Consider the following 22,145-nt stretch of genomic DNA (forward strand, 5'->3'; position numbering starts at 1 on the left):
TTTATTTTGAGAGAGAGTGAGAGAGAAAGAGCACACACGAGCAGGGAAGGGGCAGAGAGAGGAGGAGAGAGAATCCCAATCCTCTGCTAGAGCAGAGCCCGACGCGGGGCTCGAACTCACAAACCGCGAGATCGTGACCTGAGCCTCAGTCGGACGCTTCACCGACGGAGCCACTCAGACGCCCCACGGACTCTGTATTTCTAACCACCTACTTGATACTTTCTCCTGATGTCACAAATGAACCTGAAACTCAGTAAGACCCTAACTGAACTCACACGGTTTCCCAAACCCCGTCTCCCAGTAAAAGTTTCGACTGAGACTTTCTTTGAACATCTCCGTCCACGGCGCTCCTGCTCACCTAGTTATTCAAGCCCAGGGCTCACCTTTTCCGTCCTTCTTCCTCTTTCTCCACGCCGACACGTCGCTTACCTCTTTTCACGTGTTCCAGTAGCCTCCCATTTTCCAGAGCGGGTACCAGTGTCCCATCCAGCCTGCACAACCTGGGATCCACCGGCCCCTCTAACTTTAGTTCAGATGTCAGAGCCCCTTGCTCAGGACTGCTGCGTCCAACCCTTTTCCCCATTTTTTTGATCCTCACAGGTGATCTTTGTTGTGCCCTGCTGCCCTCACCAAACTTTCCTTGCCCTCGCCCCCCCCCCCCCCATTAATTTCTTTCTACTGTTTAGGTCCTATGTCATGTCATACCCTTAAAGAAGTTCTCTGGCACTCAGATGAGGAAAATTCCCCCCTCGAAACGTTTTTACAGTACTGTTAATTGTTTAGTGAGATACTTACCATGGCTACAATTTCACATTTCTTTGTGTGATGCAAAATTAAAGGAGTCACAGGGAACTTGCCCCTCTGGTACCTGCTGTACATCACGGTGTGGCCAGTGCAAAGGGCTCAGTTAAGGGTTTGAGGAAGGAATGAATTGAAATAAATTAAGTGGGCAATTTACCTCTGAGAGGTGATACTGCTTGGAAATCAGCGAGAAAGACCCTTGCAGGGTCTTAATTAAGGTGATACTTACATGGCATCCCCATCTATGAAATTTGAGTTGACTTATATTTTTGGCCAAGACAAAGTAACTGACATTGAACTTGGACAAAAGGGGCGCCTGGGTGGCTCGGTCGGTTAAGCATCTGACTCTTGATTTCGGCTCAGGCCGTGATCTTCCATTTCCTGAGATCGAGCCCTGCGTCGGCTCTGAGCTGATAGCATGGAGCCTGCTTGGGATTCTCTCTCTCCCCCTCTCTCTACCTTTTTCCTGCTTGTGCTCTCTCTCTCTCTCTCTCTCAAAAAGAAGTAAATAAATAAACTTAAAAAAAAAAAGAAAACTGGGGGCGCCTGTGTGGCTCAGTCTGTTGAGTGTCCAACTTCGGCTCCTGTCATGAACTCGCGATTCATAGGTTCGAGCCCCATGTCAGGCTCTGTGCCTACAGCTGAGCCTGGAGCCTGCTTTGGATTCTGTCTCCCTCTCTCTCTGCCCCTCCCACGCCCCTCAAAAATAAATAAACATTACAAAATTTAAAACCATAGAAAATTAGGTAAAATACATGAAATAATCGAGACCCTAAAAAATATGTGAGACAATTCAGACATTGGACAACAGGCAGAGAAGGCAAACAAATCAGGGAAGCCCTGTGATTGTCCCAATATTCTGTCTAAAGACACTTTCCGGATACAAGGAGGGAAACTCAAGCAGAGGCTTGCTGACGGTCTCAGAGTTTAGGAAAGTGGAAGCAGCTATGGTTTGTGCAGCAAAAGTGTGCATTAGCTTCGGTCCGAAGCTAAGCACTCAGCGCTGCGTGTGTAAAGTGAAATTCCACCAGGACGGTCTGAAAGCAAAAGCAAAACCCCAAAACTGCCGTGAAGATCTAAACAGAACAATTTCCAGAGTTCTCATAGCACGGGGAGGGAGGGAGGTTCCGACTGGACACAGCTGTTGGATGTCAATGAGCATCTAAGGCATTCAGCAGAGACCCTAGAAGTGTCACATCTTGACGTTAGGGGTCAACTAACTTTAGTTTAAAGCTGCTGTAGACACCTTAACACACTTGATCTGCAATGCAACATTTTATCATGAGAAGATGATAAACCATGATAAGATCTTGGACAGGATTAAACAAACAAAAAAAAAAGTCCTGCGTGTACTTGTGTTGGCTGTTCCAAAACAAGTGTCAACACGTTGTAAAGAGAGACAACAAACTCCAGACCACAAAGATTATAAGAGAAAATCTAAATGGTTGAAAGAAAAGCTCAGTGAGCTTGAAAACACATCAACAGGAGCTGTCCAAACTTAAAAGAGAGCAGGCGGGGGGAGGAAAATAACAGAGCCCCAGTGATCTGTGAAATGAAAGCAAGCGGTCGAACAGATGGGCAGCTGGAGTCCTAGGCAAGGAGGGGATGGGAGAGAAAAAGCCTGGAAGAAATAACAGGCAGAAATATGTGTGCCCCTTACTCTGCGTAAACGAAGTAAAAAAAAGACTAACTACAGTAGAATGAATACGGCCCTGTCATTTCTTCCCCCTGAGCTGTATGGTTGCACTTGACTCTCAGTCTGTCTAGGCTGCTCTCCCCTCCCTCCCCTTCTGACAAGCTGCTTTGCATCCTGCCGGCTCCAGCTCCAAACTTCCCACCCCGCAGAGTCTTCCAGATCCCACGGAAAGTCAGCCCCTCCCTTCACCCACACCTGGAGCAAACCATTGCAATTTACCTCCTCAGGTCTCTGTCTCCCCGAGTGCACGGTCTGGATCTTGTGTGGCTTCCTCCAGGGCAGGGACCATAATCGGTGAGTGACGGGGAGAGAGGGAGAACAATAAAGGGAGTATAAAGATGGGGGAGGAGGTGGGAGGGCAGTGGGAGGAATGCAGGGAACCCGAAGGGCCAGGCTCTGCTGACTGGCCCACACCCAGGGACTTTTGTAAAGGCCTACAGTTGGCGAGACAGGTTGGCATCCTGAAGGATGGAGTTTCCCAGGCTGGGTTAATTGTCAGGAGAACCTGTGTTCTCATTAAAATGCACATTCCCAGGCCCCGCCTAGAACTACTGAGTCAGACTTTCCAGGGAAAGATGAGCCAACTTAGGAGTGAGGGGCGCTGGGTGCTTCCTTCCCGCACGACTTCCGCTCAGGTCGCACAGAGAATCTCTCTGGGGTTTCTCTGAAGCTCTCAGAGATATTCTTATCTCTGGCTCTGAACACCTCAGGTCCTGGGAAAAGCAAACCCCTGGTTCTCCCCAAATTCACAAGACCAATCCTGCTGCTGGAGAAATGACGCCTTGGACGCAGATCCCATGGGCCCATCCCAGGTCCCATCTAGATGGAGCCTTATCCCAAGTCTGTCCACCTCCTCGGGGCCTCTCCTGCCGTGCCCAGGCTGCTCTAGACTCTTCTGTTCCTGGCTGTCAGATCTCCTGCCTACCTCACACATCTTTATGATTCTGCCCCATTTCTGGTTTATGTGGATCTTCCCATCACTTTTTAAATCTGGCTATATCTTGGTACTTTTTTCATATATTTTTTAAAGTTTATTTATTTATTTTGAGAGAGAGAGAGATGGCGCAAGTAGGGGAGGGGCAGAGAGAGAGAGACAGAATCCCAAGCAGGCTCTGCACTGGCAGCACAGAGCCCCATGCGGGGCTCGAACTCAGGAAACCACAAGATCATGACCTGAGCCGAAACCAAGAATCGGCTGCTTCACTGACTGAACCACCTGGGCGCCCTGCATATATATTTTTAACGTCGCCTATTCCTGCTGGGACCGTGGGGCACATGGGACACCTGGAGGCTGGAATTTGCCATGTCACGTCAACCAGAAGCTGCTGTTCAGAAGCTTGCCAAGAGGGCGACCCCACAATGTTGTCGGGACCCAACAATACCCAGTGTGGACGTGAGCACCTGTACCGTGGTGGGGGTGCTCCCCAGAGCCCCCTGCGCTCTCTTGCTGCAACCCTGCTCATCCCTTAGCCCGCCCAGAGTGGCCGCGTGAGCGGGGCTGAGGGTGGGGAAGGGGGTAGATCCAGACGGACCCTCAGGCCCTGAGGAGTTTTGTCTAATTGTTCCTTTGTTTTCTGTTGGTTTTGGCAAAGAGGTCACTATTTCAACATTCCAAGAGACACAGGCTTCCTGTTCCAGGAAGGATCTTCACCCTGCCGGGACTCTTTCCCAGCCCAGTCTTGGAATCTGGGATTCCTTCATTGGCATCCCACCAAGAGAAACCAATCGAAAGGTTACCTGTGCTGGAAGGTTACCTTGAGAGACACCCACCCAGTAGCCTTCCTCCCTGGCTCTGGATGCCTTTACCAGGCGTCTCTAATGCAGATGGGTGCCTACTGTGTGCAAAGCAGGTTCATATGCATTACATTATGTAACCCCCTCCCCCGCCCAAATATCCTCTGAGATGAATATGATGATCCCCGCTTCACAGAGAGGAAAAACCAAGGATTGGGCACAATTAAGTGCCTTGCCTAATGTCACGAACCAAATACACGGCAGAGCTGGGATTCGAACTTCAGCCTGTCCGACTCCGGGACCTCCCGCCCACCTCCAGCCGCTTGAAGCCCCTGACAAAGTCCCTGAAATGGAAGACGGCCGCACCAGGCATCATGGCGTCCTGGGATGTATAGATGATGTATATACGTTTCTATAGATGATGCCTATCATCTATAGAAAACCAGATATTAGTTTTTCTGTTCGAACCGATTGCTTTCTTTTTAACGTACACTGATTTAAAGATCCATCTTGAGTAAAGAGTAGCACAAAAGAGATGTGGATTCAGCCGCAATATCAAGAGCGGCTTGGGACTGAAAGTAAAGGAGGAAATTGAGTGGAAATAGACAGCATGTTTCCCGAAGAGAAGGGAGTCCCGGCCTCACACTCCTACTGTCGCCCCTGAGCACCGATGTGACCCAGCTGGGCCTGAATGGGAGGCAGCAGGGCCACGGGTCCCTAAGCTCTCATCCGGCTTCTCCACGCCTGGGACCATGCTTGGCACACTTAATGTTTAAGTATTTGCTGGCTAAATGAACGCATGGCAGTGAAACTTTGGAGCAGGCTCTATCGTTTCCAAGACGAATGCCAAAGTGTTGTTGGAGACAGGAGGGCTTTTGGAGATCATCCGGGGCCACCCCATCATCGCAAAGGTGGGACACTGATGGGGGCACTTCCCTTCTTGGCTGGGGCTGTAACCCTGCTCCTATCGTCAAGTACGCTCCTGGCGGGCATCCCTGGGGCCAGAAGTCTCCGGAAGCTGATCGTGCCACAGAAGCTGTGGAGAGCAGAATCACAGAATCTACTGTCTGAGCAGTAGGCGTCCTCTTCTCAGGGAGGCCGAACTGTCCCCCGCCAGCCCCACCGGCACCTCGACCACCCTCACCTGTCTTCTTCATTTATTAACCCTATTGTTTATCATATGCCTCTGTCTGCTAGCTTGGAACCCTTGGGGGGGGGGGGGCAAGGAGCTTTGTATGTTTTGTCCACTGATGCGTTTCAAGCCCCTAGAACGGTCCCTGCACAGGACGGACACTCAGAAAATATTTGCTGGATGGGGGGGAGGGGGTGGACGAAGAAAAACTGAAATGCTCAGGGGACTTGCATTTAGTCCCAGATCTGTGGCTTTCCAGCTGTGGGAACTTGGGCAAGTTAAACGGTCTTCCTGAGCCTCGGTTTTCTCATCCGTAGAATGGAACCGTCGCCCAGCTTGAAGGGTTGGCAGGTCGGTTTCTTGGTGGAAAAACCGACACGATGCCAGTCCCGTGGGAGGCAGGTAGTCAGTGTTGGTTGCTTCAAAGGCGAATTTACTCATTTATTCATCCGTGGGGTCAGTCCATCCACAAACAGGTGGCCTGTGAAGGTGTTCTAGCAGAAGTAGGCGTGGATCTTTCTGGAAGCAGGAGTAACACGCTGAAAGGAGCTGGTGGGCGTAGCAGAGAATGGGGAGCAAGAGCAGGGTGGGGTGGAGCGAGCAGGTGCAGGGAGGTGGCAATCCCCAGGGGGAGAAGCAGGCATGGCCAGTCCCCCCGGGGGGTGGCCTTCCATCCCAGAGGAGTGGGGGGCTCTGGAGGGGGGCTGGCCGTGTCCAGAGCAAGGGGACTGCTGTGCCAGTCTTTCATTGCAGCAAACACAGACATGGCCCAGGCAATGGGGCCAAGGGACGCCCCAGTCTGCAGCCAGAGGGACACTTACAAACACATGTGTTTGCCCAAGACACCCTCCAGCTCAGCACCGGTGACAGCTCACCGTGGTTCTTGGGCTAAAGATCAGCGTTCTCCCTGTAGCCCCCGAGGCCCCAGGCTCACTCACTGCCCACCTCCTCCTGCTTTATTTTGTTGTTCTGGCCAAATTAATCTCGTTTCAGTTCCTCATCCCTGCCGCTTGCCTGCCCCAGGTCCTCTGCACCTGCTGTTTCCCCTGCTTGGCGGAGTCTGTTTGTGTTCCCACTCCAAGTTCTTCCTCTTTCTTTCCCCCACGATAGGATTTATTTCTGTCGTGCAGAGCAAAAGTATGTCTGTGAAGGTGGGACATCGTCTGAAAAGTATTTAAGATGTGCAACAATCACTTTGACAATAAAGTTGGTCAGAGGGAAGACCAGTGAGCATTGGAACTTGTGCTCAACTTCTATCTGGAAGCCCAGCCAGCATTTTCTAGATCGCTAACCACACTGAGGCAGTCATACCTGTGTGCGGGTTTAACTGTGGTGATTCAAGAACAGATAAGCTCCCAGCATTTGGAGCTCTCTCAGCCTTCTCGGAGCCCCCAGACCGGGTCAGACCCCCGTTACCTACCTTGGAAGGCCTCCAGGGTTGTCTTTTTTTTTCATGCTCACCGGAGCTCGTGATCAGAAATGCACGTGTGTGTGTCTGCAACTCACGGCTGTTTCTCCCGCTGGATAGTAATGTCACGGAGGCAGGGGCCAGGTCTGTTTGTAACGGCCACCGGTGCACAGGCTGTCGCCCCATAAATCGCTGCTTAATGCAGGATTGATTGCAGCCCGCGTGGGGGTGGAGGGGAAATTCAGACCCAGGAGCCACGGAGGTGAGTGCTTTATTGAGGGGCTGCTTGGAAGATGCCGGAAAGGTAGCGACGGTCTCATAGAGATATCCTAATGGACTGGGTGCTGGAGGACGAGCAGGAGCTCGTTAGGCAGGATGAGGGCATTCCCAGTAGAGGGGAATGCCAAGGCAAGGGCCCGGAGCACTGAGTTTTGGAAAAGAGCTCGTCATCTCAGACTCTTGGGGGACGGTGGGAGGAGAGCATAACAGGGGCCACTGCTGAATGCCTGCCATGTGCCGGGCATGGATTGCATGTCACGCCTTGTAACCCTCAGAGCTCCTCAGCCCCAGGACCTAGGTATTATTGCACGTGTTTTAGTAAAGTAAATGAGGTTCAGGGGGGTTAAGTGACATGTCCAAGCCACCCAGCTACTATGTGGCTTGTCTGACTGTCCCTTGTCCCCAGTGGATAATGTCGCAGACCCGAGCCGACCACTGAGGGTTCCCGTGTGTATCTGGTGTCTTCCCACCCACCCCCCCCCAACTCCCTCAGGCTGGTGCAGGGGAAATGGTGACCGTCAACAATGTGCTCTGCAGGGATTCCCTGCTTTTTGTCCCACGTCTGTGTCACTGGCACAGGGTCTCAGCCTTCTCTGTCTCCCACCCTCTCAAAGAGGGGTGTTTACTCCGGTGCCCCCCCATCTTAGCCCTTACCACACTGTAAAGTAGCCCAATCCCTCTCCAGACGACCTCCCCCGCCAGCCCACGTGTGGGCTGCGTCTCCAGGGCCCTGGGGGTGCCCAGGACAGAAGAGAGGGTGCCTATTGGATACACCCATGCTGAAGTGGACTGGGCAGCTCTCTTAGCTGGGAGAGGAGCTCAGGAGTGGCTAGCCAGGCCCCCAAGTCCACGTGGAACCCCTCCCTGCCCTGGCCCAGAAGACAAGTGCTTGTGGCCCATGGCAAACCACAAGGCCGTAGGAAAGTCACTTTATGGCTCTGCCTCAGTTTCCACGTCTGTCCATTCTGGCCACCCCACGGGGCAGCTGTGACCAGAACACAAAAGGCACAGTAAGTGGTGAGCTGCGAGGCACCCCCAGGGGATGCCAGCTGATGCCAGCTCAGGCTTCTTCGTGGCCACGCCACTCAGGACCCCCTCCCCCCAAAACATGTGGGCAGTGGGCATTTACTGCAGGAGGCAAAGGAATCAGCTGCTGGAAACGAGGGCCCCCATGCTTCTGATCTAGATAGCTCCTTGGGCATGTGGGACAGATCTTGCGGGGCCACATTTTCTAGGCAGGTGCAGGGAACCCCCTCCCCCCACCCCATTCACTCTTGAGCTGAGCTCGATAACAGGTTCAAACCCCAGGCTCTTCTCTGTGGGCTCTGGAATCAGATACACCTGGCACTGAGCCCTCATCCCTGCTATTCCAGGCTCCACCCCCCCAGCGCCGGGCCAGCCCCACCCCTACTTTACCCTCCAACTAGATGCCTGGCTGATCCTGGAGTTCCCATGGGGACACCGTGGGCGACATAACTTTGTAGATCGCATACCAAAGATCCAAGGCTAAGGGCTCACCAAGGGGAACTAACTTTTCTAACGAAGGCTGCTAGTTTCCTCAGAGCCCCAGAAGGGACTTGTCACTGCCCTCGTTTCAGGAACACAGAAATAGAGGCTCAGAGGAGGTATGTGGCTTTCCCAGAGACACTCTGTTCCTAAGATGTGAACCCAAGTGTCTCTCCCTCCAAAGTCTGGATGCTCATGTCATCTCATTGCTTTCCCCAAATTATCCACCAACAGACAGCAGAACTGAGGGGGTGTTTATTAAATCACGAAGCCCCTCTGCCTCTCCGGGGAGAGAAGATCACAGCCAGCCAAGTGGGTGGTGGTGGGGGTCCGAGTCCTACACTAGAAAGGGCAGGGAGAGGGCTGAGGCACAGGAGCCCCCAAAGCCAGCCGTGCTGCCTGTGTGGACGGTGGTCTTGGGAGCTCTTGATGGTGTAGGATTGGATTAGAAGGTCCTCAATCCCGATCTCAGGCAGACAAAACGTTCTCAGCCCCGAGCCATCGCTGGAAGTCCCCGTTACGCCCCAGTAGGATTAGTAATCTTTCCCATGAAGATTATAGTAGACAGGACGCTATCCTCAATAAGCACCAAAAAGGATCTGTTTAGAGTGATGGAGAGCGGCTTCTCCATGGGCAGCGTCTGTGCTCCGGAGCCCGCTGCGCCCTCCGTCCCCTTCTCATCCATCTTCAGCACTGCCTTGTGCACCGCCTGCAGAAATCAGGGGTGGGGTCAGTGTCACCAAGCTCCTCGGAGCTCCGGAGAGGGAGAGGTCGCGGCCAAGGCTGCCCAGCACGGCAGTAACCTGGCTGGTGCCAGCTGCCCCGGGGCTCCTCGTTCTTCTGCCGTCATTGCAGAAGGATATGCGCAAACAGCATAGAAAGAGTGAGGCGAGGGGAGTGCCAGCTGCAGCGGGGAGGGTGGGGTGGTTTGCTAACCTTCCGTGAATTACAGGGAAGTGTCGAGGGGTGTAAGGGCAGGAGTCTATTGAACCTCAGCTAGGTGGAAGGGAGGGGATCGTATCCCCACCAAGTCCTGTCCATAGTCCTCTCATCTGCCTGGAGGACAGCGAGGAAGGAGCCAGATTCTGGGGGAGCCGTTGGAGATGACTGAGACTCCAGATCTACCCCAGGACACCGACATGTGTGACCAGGTGACCTGCCCTGGGAGGGATGGATGGGCTTCCCGGAATACTGACGCATTGCATTCCACTCTACGGAATTCTACCAATTTCACTAGTGGGCGGGTAGCCGTTGTTGACACATAGAATCACAGCCATCAGCACGTCTAACTGTGGAAAAGAAATGAGCCACTGAACCGAATAAAAGCCTGCCGGAAAGGGGTAGCTGGCATTGACTCTTTACGGGAGGAAGAACTTAAAAGCAAGAAAATTCTATTAACTGTCTTTCTTCCTCTGGCAAAGTGGGAAATAAATCCGAATCAGTGCCTGCTGTCAGCTGGGCTTGGCAACCAAGATCTCTCCCAGATCGGCTTGAACTTCCCATGTAGCACCAGCCAGTCTCCACCACTCGGGACGCCGTGCTCTCCAGCCTACAAGGCTTTGGCCAAGCCGTTCCCTTTAATGGAAGATCCTCCCTACGCCTATCCCTGCTTGTTGAAATCTCCCCACCCCCAACGCCCTTTTACCTTAAAAGTAGAGTTGCCAGATAAAATATAGCATGTACAATTCAAGTTGAATTTCGGGGAAATGATGACTTTCTTCTAGTGTAAGTATATCCCATATTCTGGACTAAAGAAACTATTTGTCATGTATCTGAAATTGGGATTTAACTGAAGGTCCTGTCTGAGATCTGCTATATCCCAGGACACCACCCCATGCGGTTCTCTCTGCCCCCAGCACACAGGCGTTCAGCCTCGTTGGAAATCACTGGGCCCTTGGCCTGCTCACGTAGAACATGTTTGCGGCTTACTCCCAACAAGCCCGTGAGGCCTTTGGGACAGACCCTGGGTCCGAGCTAGACCAGTCCTAGGCCTTGATTAATGTTCCAGGCCCTGAGCAGTCGTTCGTTGCACAGAATCGACTTCCAAAATAGCATCAGGAGCTTGGTATTTCCAACTCCAAAGACCAGAAACATGAGGCATGGGGAAGTTATGTGGTCCCCCCAGGATGACATGGCTGGTTAAGGACAGAGCTGGACTGGCACCCGGCCTGACTGGAGGGATGAGACCTGGCTCATACAGATGCTGTGACAATGGCTTTGGCCCAGGGCTGTGCGAAGGCTCCCCGTGGGAGGGGGTGGCATCCAGGCCAGGCCCGCTTACCTCACCCACTTTTAGGCTTCGATGAGGGGAGATCCGGGTGAGATCACCATGCTCCTCAAAGATTTTGGTGATACCCAGGTAGGACAGTGTCCTCTTCAGGTCATAGGTCCCGGTGATGGAGAATCTGGGCAAAGATATGTCCACGACCCTGGGGGAGATGGGAGAGACAGGTGAGCAGCAGGGTGTCCCTGCTTCCCTGGGCAGGCGCAGGGCAGGGATGAGTGGGACATTGGCCCTCTCAGCACTGAGGGTCTCAGACCTTCTCTCTGTCCCCAGAGTGAGGAGGGACTCTGACCTTGGGACCCTGGCTTCAAAACACCTCTCAACTATGTCCCTTCTCCCTATCAAACCTGTCCCAGAGCCCTCATCCACAGAAATGTTCTCAAGTTTTCACTGTTTCAGGGCCCTGTGGGCCACAGACGTTGAGGCGTCCCCACCGCGGTCTCAGCCTCGCCCAAGCCCTGAACCAGTCCTGACCCAGCGAGCCAGATGCCAGAGGCAGCAAGGTCCTGGGATCTGAAGCCGGGCAGAACTGAGTTCAAATCCATTCTGACTCTTGGAACAAATGATCTCACGTCCTTAAGCCACTTGGGTGAAATGATGATGCCAATCACAGCAAGCCTGAGGCAGGAAGCATGCTAAAGCAAATGCATGTAGGCACTGAGCAGCTGGTGACCAACCAGCAAGTGTTTCTCGTTTCACCCATGAGTTGGTGGCTTCGCATCCTCTGCAGGTGGAATCCAGATCGGCCTCCCCACCTGGGGCTTGGGGCCAGGGGCCCTGGGGTACCCGTGGGCCCTGGGTTCCTGTCAGCCTGGCTCTAAGCTCTATTTCTTGTTGCCTATTCGCAACCTCATTCCTACCCACGTTTCTTCTCTTCTTCTGCAGCCCCCATCATAAATGGTATCTGCCCGATCACCCCCCAGGAACAGGTCATGTTCTCTGATGACCTCTATCCTATAGAACAGAAGCAAACTCATCTCCCCTGGCCCCGAGTCACCTCTCAGCTCCCAGCCCATTTCTTTTCCTCCTTTTCATAGCAGAAATTAATCATCTCTGCCAGAGATCTCTACTTCTCCCACTATTTCTCGGCCCACTCCACCTAGACCTTTGCCATCAACATCCCACTGTCCAGGGCCACCGTTGACCTCTGCTTGCTTGACCCAGGAGACAGCTCCCAGACAGTGGGTCCCCTTTCTCCATGTGGAAGCATTCCAACCTGAGTCCAGCTCTCTCTCCTTCACCGGCCACTCCTTCTCTCCCCCTTTGCCAGCATCACCTCATTGCCCATCTGTACTGTCTGTGATGTTCCAAGCCCCACCCCTTCGGTCCTCTTATTTTCTATCTTTCCTCCCTCCAGAAGGATCTCATTCAGTGTCAGGGCTTTAAATACCAGCCACAGGCCTGTGGCTCCAAGACTTACCTTCCCACTCATTCATTCACTCAACAAATTAAGTGCCTCTTGTATACAGGGGGTGGTGTTCGAGGTGCTTGGATGCATGTGTGAATGAAAGAGGCAAAGCTCGTGACCTTGAGTGTGTGCTCTAGCAGGGAAGACAGACAAGAAAACCCAAATGATGAAAAGCATCCCATAAGCATCGATGCATAGACGGGGAGCCTGTGTATAAGGAGGTAATGCATGCGATGGGAAAAAATCCAGATCAACTTGGGGGAATTAGGGATGCTGAGACACAGGGAAGATTGGAGAAACTTTGAAGGAGACAAAGGAATCAGGCAAGCTGGGTCATTTTTTTCTGAGTGAAATGGGGAGCCACAATAGGGTGCTGACCAGGGAGGCTCGACACGCTCTTGCTTAGGGCTGAAAACGGTCATTTTGTCCACTTCGTGAAGGATATGCTCCTGGTGTGGGGCGGGGGTCACAGGAGTTGGTGCCAGGAGTCCCCTGGGAAGCGGTTGCAGTCCTACTGTGATGTGGGAGGGTCAGGAACAGGAGCCAGCTAGGATGCACTGTGGAGGAACCCCTACGAGCAACCTGTGCTTGGACTTCACAAGAAGCCGCTTCTATGCGCTATGAGTATCCCCGGGCCTCTGCGAAGATCTCTGGTTGTGTTAAGCCCAAACCTCCAGGAAGGCCTTTGTTGGCCTGCAGGAAATCTCAAAGGGCCTATCTCACAAAGGGTGGAGTGTGGGCCCCTCTCCCGAAACCAGAGAGATGGCCACAATTTTCCAGGAACCGGTGTCCTGATGGCAGTCTCAGCTCCAAGGGCTGCAGAGGGGCTTGGGCACAGGCCACATGCAGCACCAGTTGCTGGGACCAGAGCTGCGCCCCATGGAAAACTGGTAGGAATAGCCTAGAGATGGGGATGTTGAGTCCCTCCAGCCCAGCTGCAGGGTCTCTGGTCATCATAATTTGAATACTAAGAGAAATGTGACCTTATGGAGGTCATGTCTCATGAAGCCAGGACTTCTGGATAAAGTGTGGGTGGAGGGTGTGCAGCCCACTTTTCACACCCTTCCGTACCCTTCATTCCCCAAGGCACCTCTGTGAACTCAGAAATTGGAGGGCACAGGCTGGAAACTGCCAGCCTCCTTGGTGGCATCCCCAGGTTAAGAGAGATGTGCCTTCATCTTCAACCGATGGGCTGCCATCCCGGAGGTTCACCACGTAGGTAAGGGGACCAGACCTACAAGACGCCAGTCTTTCAATAAACCTGAAGTTCAGATGCTCTTCTCTTAAGAACTTTGGAACCCTGCCTCTTCAACCCCTTTGGAAGGCAAAGGTCTGTGCCTTCCATGGGGTCATGATTTGCTACGGCACATTTGATCCCCTCAAGAGTCCTTTGAGGTCGGCGTTAGTGGACCATGCCACAGAAGAGAAAACTGGGTCTCAGCTAAGGTTGGAACCCAGACACTTCCTCCCGTTTCAGGGGCCAGATGCCATTACCCACCGCAGGCCCTGGTTTTCAGCAGGGAGGATCGGGGGGTTGCTGTGCAGATCCCAAGACATAGCAGCCCTCTTGGGAAAACCTACCATCTAGCCTACTGTTCCTCCCCATTCTGATACAGTGACTTTATCTGAGGCCTTCAGAACTGGAATTTCTCTTTCATGAGCTTTCCGCTCAATTTAGAGATCCAACATGTGTTCAACAATTGCTCCGGGGATACGCTCCTGTGCACTTCCAGCTGCCATATGCTTGTCCTGGCCCTGAAGCTCCCCAGGCACCATGCACATCTACACTGACACCAAGTCGACACTGATGCCGAGTCCCCAGCCCTTACTCTTCCCAAGAAAATCTACTATTAAGCCAGTGCCTGAGAAGAATTCTGTAGGCTCATCTTAAATCTGTTCTAATTTTATGTTTAAAAAAATTAGTTACTCACTTTAGTCCGTCAACTGTTATTAGTATAACTTATTTGGGCTGCACTTCACCCGTTTTATGATAACATTACAGTTAAAACCATGATTCTGTGTACAACAGACAACTCCCTTTGACACCTCATGTTTGTCCCTGCAGTTTCTCTCTGCCTAGGATTCCATCACTTCTTTCTCATCCGCACACACCACTGTTCAGCCTTGAAGACTTAACCCCAATGCCACCTGCTCCATAGAGCACCGCCCCCCACCACTGCCCACCATGATTTTTCTCTGTCCACTCCACTCTTATGATATAACCATCTCCCTCTAAGAACAAGTGTTTTGCTATATTCCTAGGACTCGTTTTCTGGTCTACTTCCTACCAAAATACAAGTTCATCACGGAGCCCAAAAATAGGACTTGGTCATGGGGTTAGAGCTCAATAGATCTGAACTAGAAGAAGTAAAGAGGAAGAAGGGAGTTGCTGAGTATGGCAGGCACCCTCTTACTTTCGTGTTGTTAGTTTTTTCCATCTGGCCAAAGTGTCCGTCTTTATGGCCTCCTCCACATTCTTCATTTTGCCCTTATCAGGAAGAATGAAGATGGCAGTGATGGTGCCCTGGTAGGGCATTTCCAGGACAGTGCAGGAGAGCTGTTCATCATAGCCGGCTTCATATATGCCCCCGCGGAACATCATGGGCACCTTCACTGACTTGTTTCCATCCAGGATGAAGTCTTCCTCTTTAGTTGCTTTTGGATCGAATTCTTGTTTCCACCTGGCTTAGGATTGAAGAAGGACAAAGTCACATGAGTTTCCTGAAAGGGAAGAGGTGACTGGACCCAGCTAACCGATGATCTCTATCCAGGTGGATTCAAGGACGGGGTTTGGATAGTCTGGGATATCAGGACACGTCTCCAGGAATCCTTGCCCATGTGCCATACCCTGAAATCTCCTGGTAAGGTGGCATGGGTCTGACTGTCAGTTCCCAAAGAAGCCATGATCAGGGCTGCGGGGCTGAGAGGGAACCTGTGGACTGCCTGAAGCCCAGGTGCTGCTGAGGCAGAGACAGCCCTTGGATTGTGTCCCAGTAGAGAGGCCTGGGCTATACTTAGTAGGAACTATTTGGTCTTATGTGAGTGAAAATACTCAGCTCTGTTCTAAGTCAGTCCTGGAATAGCTGCCCTCAGGTAGGACTGAGAAAACTGATGGAGCAGGCTGCTTTGGGGAGCCTACCGAAGAGAAGAGAACACTCAAAGCTGGGTGTTTGGACCCCTCCATTTTGATCCTGACTACTCTTTGATACCACTTAGCATAAAGTGAGACCTGGGTCTTTTCACACCCACTAATCTCAGAGCCCCCAGTATGGCACCCTGAGGGCCAAGTCCCTGAATTCAACTTCTGACTTCATTGTTCCAGAAGGATGACCTTGAACAAGTGTCTCAATTGCATTCGGCTTCAGTGTCCTTGTCTGAAGAATGAAGAGATTGATGAGTACCTTAGAGGGCTGCTGTGTGACTGAGTGGGAAAGGCAGCACAGATCTATGACCTTGTACACTGAGTATTGAGTGCATGCTAGTCATCATCAGCATCATTGTTGCCATTGCTTTTAAAATCTAGGGGATGTAGAAACTTTGGGAAATTCCAGATTCTCCTCTCTCCCTCTGCTCTTTTCCTCTATGCCATCAGTCTCACTGTGGATTTGGGAAGAGCTCAACTTCCATATTCAGGACCATGTTTCTGATAGCCCCGCCATGATCTTGCCTGATCTGAGGGCTGTTGGCCTCTGATTCTTGCCTATGTTGGCCAACCTTTGAGTGTGCATGTGGCATGTGAGTGGCTGTGTGTGGTGGTGATTGGCTGGGTGGGTGGTAAATGAAACTTAGATTTGGGAATATTCTTTCATCTTCTTTTTCAGTCTCTCACCCTCAGATTCAGTCTCTCACCTTGTAGACTTGTCACATCTACAAAATGTGACAAGGAGACCAGGACACCCACCAAAGTGAACTTCATTGCCATCATCAACACAATTACCATCCTGGGTGTCTACTTGGAGTGCTATAAATGCACAGCCTGTGGGTCAAGAGAAGTAGATTCTAGTCCTGACTAGAATCCAGTCCTGGCTAGTCCTGCTTTGACTGGCTTTGTAACCCTAAATCAATCTCTTTCCAAGCTACACATCCCTCATCTAAGAAACAGGGAAAAGAATGTCACTCCAATCTCTACAACCAATGTTGTATTAGGATAATCAGTAATAATGAAAATGCACATATGGAGAATAATTTAGACTTCCCCAAATTAGTTTCTCATACACTTTTACTTTGGATCCCAATAAATGCCCTATGAGTTGTGAATAAAGGTACTCATTTTGCAGATAGGGAAAGTGGAGTTCTGATAATTTCATTACATATGAATTAAGGTCACAGAGCAAGCAAGTGGCCAACCCAGGTTTTTAATCTAAGTCTACTGGTCATCCTATCCTTTCCATGCCAACATGCCCCAAGCCTTACCTAGAAAGAAAATACAATTTGTAAGAAGCATCACAGTGCCGGGATCTATATTCTTGATCAGGTTGTTGATTTTCCCCTGGGTTTTCTCATTGATATAGTCATTGATCTGCCTCCGAGTATCTTCCAAGTTCTGGAAGTTGATGGGGACGGTGTCTGCATTGTACTGGTTCTTGACATTTGTCAGAAACTTCTTCTGTGGCTTCAGCTTCTTGTCGATGAACAAGGTGTTTGTGAGGTTCAGCTTCAGGTTCTGGCCCTCCTGGTTTATCCTGTGGATGAGGTAATGAAAGGCTTCATGAAGGTCTTTCTCTGGAATATCCCTGAAGTTGAAACCTTCCTTGATCTCATCCAGGGTGGAATCCTGGGCACCCAGAGATAGCATAGCAAAGGCTGAAGAGATGCTCAAGGGGGAAAAGAAGATGTTTTTGTCCGGGCTATTGGACGCCAGCTTCCTGAAAAGCTTGAAGCCGAATTCTGTGTTCCGCTTTGTGAGCTCCTGGGCTGCCCTCCTTCCCTTCCATGATTCGATCTGGCTCACTGGTACATGATTCTTCAGAGGGAGGTTGGGCTGCTGAAGACTTTCCACAGTAGGAAGGCCAGCCAAAAGTAGGCCCAGGCCCAAGATGGGGTTCATTTTCTTTGGCGATTGTCCTGTTGAGTAGTAGACCTGAGGTTAGTAGAAAAAAGAACAAAAAAATCCTACTGCCCTTATATTATTCATAAAGGCCAGATGAAAGAAGCAGCACAGTGAGGTTTATAAATTCTTTGACATCCATTTTAGTCTTTACGCTTTACAATCACTCTGGGGACTAGAAACACTTGTCCTTATTTCTTAAGTGAGAGGACCGAGTGTAGAAGAAATCTCTTGGTTTTGTACTCCTCTCCCCATCCTATAATCATGGTATCTCAATTCCTTTGAGAAACTCCCTCCACTACATTGGATCATAATAAGACTACCCCACACTGTGGGCATGTGACTGGGGCTAGGCCATCAGAATACTCCATCCACTGCCACACTGATTGGTTAAGGGATGAGAATGACCAGCATCAGAAAAGTCGTTGTCTTTCCCTGAGAATGCACAATACTCTTAACTTTGGGGTGTCTGGCTTCATTGTACAGTCCTGGAACTCAGTGTGGCCATGGGTTCCATATATAGAAGGAAAGAAGAGAGAGAAGGATGGAAAGAAAGAGGAGACATACTTGGTGACATCTTTGGAGTCCCTGGATCAAGCTTCACCCGAAGCTCACTCACTTCTGTTTCTCCAAGTTATAAGAGCCAGTAAATTTCCCTTTATGGGTTGGCTGGTTTGAGTTGGATTTTTTTCCTTAAAACCAAACAAAAATCCTGACTAATTTGCAGAAATAAATCCCTTTGTCTAATATCACATGGTCTATAAGTGGTGGATACCCAGCCCAGGAGAGCCCAGGTCTCTAATAAACCTCTTTCCATATCCCTTTTCCAGGAAAGAGAGGCAGTGTTATAGAGAAGAAAAGCCAAATCTGCCTGGCCCCAGGACTCCTGCTCCTTTTTGCCACTTCTCAGCACGGCATCTCCCAATAAGCCTGAGCTTTTGGGGGACAAAAGTTTCATTTTCTGCTTTTCCCCAATGTCTAGTCTTAAGGCTACATACAGATGCCAAAAGCATAATATTCTAGAAAGTGTGTTGACTTCTCTGGCTGGACATGCTACTGTCAATGATTTTTACACCGATTTATATTTCTTTGCTCCATCCTTTGTTTTTACTGTGTATTTTCCTGTAACTTATATCTCTATTTATCTGCAATCCATGGGAAATAATGTGCTCCTCAACAGTCAAGACTGTTCATGGTTGTCTTAGAGTGGGTTCCCAACAAGCAGAGCCCGCAGTGAGAATTCAGGAATTCATTGCCTGTGTAGGTGGAGTCCCTCGGGAAGCGAGGCAAGCAGGACAGAGAGGGAAAGAACTGAGCACGGATGTGGCCCCATGTAATATGGAGACTTGGCCTGATCCACAGGAGAGGGCTCTGGAGCATCAACCATATGGCAGCACTGACCCTGTGAGACAAAGGGGGCTGGCTTTTGGACAACTGTCAGTGGCTATGGTCAGTCTGCCCCCCAAGATGCAGGGCCTGGGGTAGAACTTCCCAGGTCAGTTAGCTCCTACCCACCGAAGGCAATTTTCCAGAATGGGGAGGGGAGTTGTGAGCTATTAGCAACCAACCTCAGGATCCCCAGCCTAGGGGAACTGAGCCCACCTAGTGGGCTCTTTCCAGTTGAGTGACTAAGAAGGTAACTAAATACCTGAACAGGATCTACACCTAGGGGTGCCCTGAATCCCCAAGTTCTTCATGTCCTCAAACCCTCGATGCCAGGTCCTTTGGACACAGCCTTCAGCACCGTGGACAGGGTCTTCAAAGAGGCTCTGACCCAGTGTTTGAAAATTCTAGTGAATCCTACCCATTTCTTCCATTTTCCTAACAGGACTTTATATTTCTAGGTATCTCTCGCTGCTTAGACAGACAGCCCATGTGCCTCAGGGGCAGGGCCCTATCTCCAGCTCCAAGGGGGCCCTGACTGTGGTGGTTCAGGAGCTGGGCCCAATCCAAGCAGGATGCGGTGAGGTTCTGCCCTGATGGCTGTTCAGGGAGGGGCACATGACTTATGTGATCCAATGAATGAATTTTGGGGCTCTTTGTTGGCATATGGGGGTGCTGCACTCTCTCTTTCTCTGGATGTCCTGGGCAGGAAGGTGTGGATGCCAGGGACTACCATTTGCCCCATGGGGGAAGTGACTCTGGGGCAAAGCCAACACAGAGAAGGGACATGCAGGGTTTTGCAGAGAAACCAGAGCTGGGCCACAGATTAGGTGAACTCAGAGCCCGCCCTGCCTCCAGACTCCCAGTGGTGCTGATGTGAGTCATGTAGTCAGCTACTCAAGGCCAAAAGCATCCTAAAAAATACAAATGTATATTAAAAAATGCCTGAACGACCAAGCAGTAAGGACTCTGGGCTCTGATCTCAGATCTCTTGGCTGTGTGACACTCAGAAAGGTCATCCCCCTCTCTCAGCTTATGTGAGCTCTCAGCATCTTATACTCCTCATGATGTACATTTTAGTAAAAATTAAAAATTGGTGGTGATGCACAAGGGCTCTAGGAGCTGTCTGAAAATAGGTAATAAAAAGGAAGATTCATAAAATCCCTGAGGATGTTTCAGATAAAGGAAAGAACACAGAAACTAGAAAGGAGTCGATCTCTCGGGCTAGTGGGTTAGACTATTTATAAAATTTGTGTGGTTTAAAAATAGAAGCTTCTTGTATTCAGAATAGATAATCGCCTGTATGGATGCTAGTTCTCGATACCCAGGAGTGGAGAACTTATCCACCTCAGTCAAGGAGCTGAAAGAACCTACATTCTCGGCAGTAGGTTCACCAGCCAGGTGAGGTGCAAAGCCTTTGGGCAACTTACCGGGAGTGGAGTATGGGTCTGGGCAGGGGGCCAGACCTTGGAGCAGAGAAGGGAAGCTGCTGGAAGCTTCTGGCATAGACCACACACACACACACACACACACACACACACACACACCACATTTTTAAAGCGATGTTTGGTTAGTGGTCCCTACAAGTGTTTTCTACTTCTCCAAGCTCTTGGAACAAGAACTGATTATGGAATTTCAAGTGTAGATATCGGTCCTCTCCTGCTTGTGGGTCTGTTAGGTGGCATGGAATAAGCCTATTAACCCTTCAGAGCCTCAGTTTCTTCATCTATTAAATGGGGAAGGGAGTGACATTTTGACTTCCTCCCTACCAGTTGCGGCTACTCATCTCACTGCCCCTGGCCCTGCAGACGCGGACCACACCCCGGCCGGGTCTCAGCTTCCCCCACCTCCATGAGCCTGTATCCCCCACCTCCTCACTGGCCTCCTGCACCACCTCCTCACCGGCCTCCTGCCCCACCTCACTGAGTCCCAACAGCCTGGCCTCTCTTCCCCCCAAATGGCCCACAGTAGCCCCATTTCTGGGCCTCTCCATCTATCATCACGGGCTCTAAACTGACTCAGACTTGTCAGATGGGCTCTGGTCCCAGATGCCTGAGTAGGCTAACTTTTATTTCATTCATTAAAATAGCTGAACAACTGGTTGTTTCCCAATAAATTGATAGACTGCCCGTGTTGAGCAATTCTTTGTTGGTTTTTAGTTTGGAGTGAGCGTGTGTGTATGTGTGTGTGTGTGTGTGTTTTGTTGTTTCACGAATAAAATAATAAACAAAATAAGAAGAAAAGATCTGAACCTGGTTGGAGCCACGTCGGGGGAATCAATCTTTCAACTCTTCTCTGACCATCCTGGTCCCACACTTCCTATTAATTTCAGGAAACAATTCCCTCCAGTTAGGAATAAATAGTATGGCCCTGACTCAGGAGTCATTCCTCTTGGAGACAGGTCCAAGCCAGGTGAGGAGCCCTCTGGATGAGCAGCTCAGGTACCCTCAGTCTGCATGTGGAGGGCCGCTGTGGGGAGAGGCCAGGCAGGGGGGCTGCGGGGAGAGCCCAGGCAGGGGTGCCTCAGGGAGAGGCCAGCAGGGCTGCCGCAGCGAGCTCTGGTCTCCCCTCCCACACCCTACTGATGAGCTCAGTAACTGGGATCTGCCCATCAAAGGGACTAAGGGGTGGGCAGAGTGGGACATGCTATCACTTTCAACAAGAATGCTGAAAGTCCTTTCATTCTTACTCTTACCAGTAGTTTGGGAAAAACAATACAGCGGCCACAGCGGTTGGAGGCTCTTTGGAGCCACCTGGCAAGAAAAAGCTCATGTAGTGTCTGTCTTCACGCCAATGAGACTGAAAAGTTCAGGGCGCTTTAGATGAGCTCCCCTCCCCAGTGGCCGGAGCCCTGATGAGTGACTGCCAGCCAGCTACGGTGCTCTTTTCTCCATGAGGGGCCTCTTCCTGCACAGGCTGGACAGAGGCGTCCTGCCATGCCCTGTGTAACCATGGGCCCTCTGAGACCCCAGCTTTCTTCCAGTCCCTTCCAGAGTTCTCCATGGAGGGCACAGCACTTGCATAAACTTAATGCCTTCCCTTGGACTGCGGGACCTGAGGGACCCTTCCTAAAGATGTGCCTTGGCATCCCGGAAGACCGGCGCCAAACCCTGGGCTTGAGGAGATGTCCCAGGCACGCTCTGCGGTCTACCTACTTTAAGGGGTTAATACCATTTTTTAAACAATTTTTTTAAACATTTACTGACTTTTGAGAAACAGAGAACGAGCAGGGGAGGGACAGAGAGAGACGGAGACACAGAATCCGAAGCAGGCTCCAGGCTCTAAGCTGTCAGCACAGAGCCCGACGCGGGGCTCGAACTCATGAACTGTGAGATCATGACCCGAACCGTAGTCAGTCACCTAACCGACTGAGCCACCCAGGCGCCCCAGGGGTTAATACCGTTTTAAGAAGAGATCGCTTTAGACAGAGTAGACAGTATTATTTTTTGAAGCAAGTTTAGAACGAA

The 22,145-nt window shown here is 51.0% G+C and overlaps 1 protein-coding gene across 4 annotated transcripts; it reads right to left on the reverse strand.

Moving 5' to 3' along the window:
• Positions 1-8,793: 8,793 nt before the first annotated feature.
• On the reverse strand, positions 8,794-17,872 carry SERPINA12 (serpin family A member 12). Of its 4 annotated transcripts, XM_060617449.1 has the most exons (5): positions 17,863-17,872; positions 16,662-17,312; positions 14,663-14,933; positions 10,838-10,985; positions 8,794-9,265 (listed from the first exon to the last, which is right to left on the reverse strand). In XM_060617449.1, exons 1-5 carry the CDS (start codon positions 17,870-17,872, stop codon positions 9,074-9,076), a joined length of 1,272 nt encoding a protein of 423 aa, XP_060473432.1. In that variant the 3' UTR covers positions 8,794-9,073. The 4 variants fall into 4 exon arrangements, 1 of the variants encoding a protein (XP_060473432.1); XR_009605603.3 differs by lacking the exons at positions 10,838-10,985; positions 14,663-14,933; positions 16,662-17,312; positions 17,863-17,872 and adding an exon at positions 9,493-10,226 and having other exon boundaries at positions 9,179-9,265; XR_009605605.2 differs by lacking the exons at positions 10,838-10,985; positions 14,663-14,933; positions 16,662-17,312; positions 17,863-17,872 and adding an exon at positions 9,584-10,226 and having other exon boundaries at positions 9,181-9,265.
• Between the last annotated feature and the right edge of the window lie 4,273 nt (positions 17,873-22,145).

Source organism: Panthera onca, chromosome B3 (assembly GCF_046562875.1).
Source record: "Panthera onca isolate mPanOnc1 chromosome B3, mPanOnc1 haplotype 2, whole genome shotgun sequence".
Classification (NCBI taxonomy): domain Eukaryota; kingdom Metazoa; phylum Chordata; class Mammalia; order Carnivora; family Felidae; genus Panthera; species Panthera onca.

Bases quoted from the DNA above. Each gene is read 5' to 3' on its own strand.
- SERPINA12 (XM_060617449.1), bottom strand. The intron at 14,934-16,661 runs GTAAGGCTTGGG...TTCAATCCTAAG, and splicing joins AAATTGTATTTTCTTTCTAG to CCAGGTGGAAACAAGAATTC. The intron at 9,266-10,837 runs GTAAGCGGGCCT...TGATTTCTGCAG, and splicing joins GAAGCCTAAAAGTGGGTGAG to GCGGTGCACAAGGCAGTGCT.